At 32.8% G+C, this 2,365-nt stretch overlaps 1 protein-coding gene across 2 annotated transcripts in view; it reads right to left on the reverse strand.

Annotated features, from left to right (window-relative positions):
* The window catches only part of zgc:153738 (uncharacterized protein LOC558115 homolog), an 11,241-nt gene that overhangs the window by 5,739 nt on the left and 3,137 nt on the right, over positions 1-2,365 (reverse strand). For both annotated transcript variants that reach the window (XM_036211474.1, XM_024278308.2), the window contains exons 7-13: positions 1,820-1,904; positions 1,630-1,740; positions 1,410-1,482; positions 1,091-1,197; positions 919-1,005; positions 771-832; positions 591-673 (exon numbers count right to left, since the gene is read on the reverse strand). In XM_036211474.1, coding sequence (XP_036067367.1) covers positions 591-673; positions 771-832; positions 919-1,005; positions 1,091-1,197; positions 1,410-1,482; positions 1,630-1,740; positions 1,820-1,904 — 608 coding nt within the window. The remainder of the gene's footprint in view (positions 1-590; positions 674-770; positions 833-918; positions 1,006-1,090; positions 1,198-1,409; positions 1,483-1,629; positions 1,741-1,819; positions 1,905-2,365) is intronic.

The raw sequence follows: 2,365 nt of genomic DNA on the forward strand, positions 1-2,365 counted from the left end.
TCAAGCATAGATTGTGGACAATACAGGACAAAAAAAAAATTAACTCATTACAGAAAAATGTATATAGGCGTACAGTAAAACATACTAAAAAACCAAAACAAAGACTCAGTTATGCCCCATCGGATTAATGAAATACAGTAATTATTTACTGAAGTCAATTTGAGTTTGATTGATTGAAAAAGAGTGGAAAGAAGCTAATTTATAGAATCCTATCCCTATTTACTTCATTTTGCAGTTTTAAATAGTTCTTATAATGGAAATATATGAACAGGAAAACAATAAAAAATGACTAAAACAGCAAAATCCAGGATGTGTAGTTATAGTCTGTAACACTTTCAACAAATTTCTACATTTAAGCTTGTTTTCGAAAGAACTGTGAATTTATAAATAATAGAAAAGAAACTGAATTATTTGCCTAATATTTATGGTGACATTTCAGGAAACAAAAATGCTTTATTTGCAAGTTGGATTGATTTTCATTTCCAAAGATAAATATAAAGCACAAGTTGTTTTTGTCACTGTTTGCAATGTTTCTGAATTTTACTATAATCTATACATTAGTTGTAGTCATGCAAAATATAGTTTCTTACCCAAATAGTCTTGTAGTCTGACATTGTCTGCTTGTTTCAGTAAACCCTGTTCCACCAACTCCTGACACAGAGATTCCAGAGTTCTGGCCGGAGAAAAAACATCCTAATTCAACAACTAAAAACTCAATTTTTTCTGAAAATCCCATGTGTGTTATTAATACTGGCTCTCTGTGATCTCACCTATCAGCTGTCAGATCCTTTTCCTTTTTCTTTTTCTTTCCGCTCTTGGAGGCTTTCTTCTTCTGAGAAGCAAATTAAAGTAATCATGAATCACATCAGGAGAATTCAAGTGATTTTAAGTGATTATATGTGGACATATGTGTAGAACCTTTGTGTTTGCTTTGGTTTTGCTGCCCTTTTCCTTGTCTACAGAAAGCTTCAGCTCAGCCAGCTCCTGTCTCATCTGGTCGTCTACCTGGGGCACAAAGTTTTTTGGTTTTTTTTGAAGAGTTTAACTTATTTTTTTTACTAAATCCTAGTGGATCTGTGGTTAGAAATACCTGTACTCTGATTTCCTCTTCAACAACCTTCCTCTTCTCCTCCTTGATCAGCTCCACATCATGTTTCTGGCTGAGGTTTTCTGTTTCATCACGGCTTCTCCAGAAATCTTAGAATAAAAAAAACATATAAAGCGTCATTAAAACTCTGTCCAAAACATTATTATTCACGTATCAGTGATGTTGGCCAAATTAAAGATACACCGTGTTCCCATTCTGGTTTTGCAAGATCAAAATAACAAACTTTAAAGTTGTTTTTTAAGACATAAATTATAAAATAGAACAGAAAAGAAAAAAACGACCTCCCTAAATGCAAACTTACCATTAAAATTTTTGTCCACTGCTTCCAAATCTGACAGGAAAGCAGATGGATGCATCTTAAGTCCCGCCTCCTCCTGCACTCCACAGTAACATGATAAGCCTTACATTTGAAAGTTCAACAGGAAATATCTCTATAAAAATAGACTTTTTTTTCTTTAAACCTTTCAAAAATGCTGATTTACTTATATTTAGCTAAAAAACACACAGCTGTGTCCACTTACTAGCTCATCAATCATCTTCTTGTCCGGTTTTCTTTTTTCTTTCTGCTCCTCCTTCCCCCTGGGTTTGTTGCTGGAATCTTCTTCTTCTTTTGCCACAATTTCTTCCAACACCTCCAAATATTACAACAAACATCTGGAAAGTTATTCAAAATATATACACATATACATATTTTAAAAACTTTTCACAAACCTGTTGAGGACTCTTCTCATCAAAGATAAAGGCGGAGCCTCCATCCTCCTCATCCGGGTAGTCTGGAAATGACCCTGTGGCATTACTTCACAATAAAAAAACAAAGATAAATAATGATAAATATTATTATTCCTTATAATACCGTCTAGACCAGGATCTGCAACCTGTGGCTCTTTAACCCTCCATTGTGGCTCTTTGGATTTACAGGAAAATGCAAACGATTTGAAGAAATAATAGATTTGTTTGTTAGATGCTTAAATTGTGTTTAGATTTTTTAGTCTTAAATTTTTAAAATAACATTTTTAGTAACACTGCAGACATTAAAGTAAATTCAAGAGGGGTCCGGTCCACAAAAATGATAGTAAAAGGTCTATTTTTTTGTAATTATTAGAGTAAAACTTATTCTGATCTTCTGCTGCACAACAGTTTAGTGACTAAGTTATTAATGGATTACATTATACTTAGAGATTTAAAAAAAAATAATAATAATTCCAAACCATTGTTGTCATGTTCATATTTGATAGTAAAAGGACAAAAACAAAGTTC

This window comes from Oryzias melastigma, linkage group LG4 (genome assembly GCF_002922805.2).
Source record: "Oryzias melastigma strain HK-1 linkage group LG4, ASM292280v2, whole genome shotgun sequence".
NCBI classification, from domain to species: domain Eukaryota; kingdom Metazoa; phylum Chordata; class Actinopteri; order Beloniformes; family Adrianichthyidae; genus Oryzias; species Oryzias melastigma.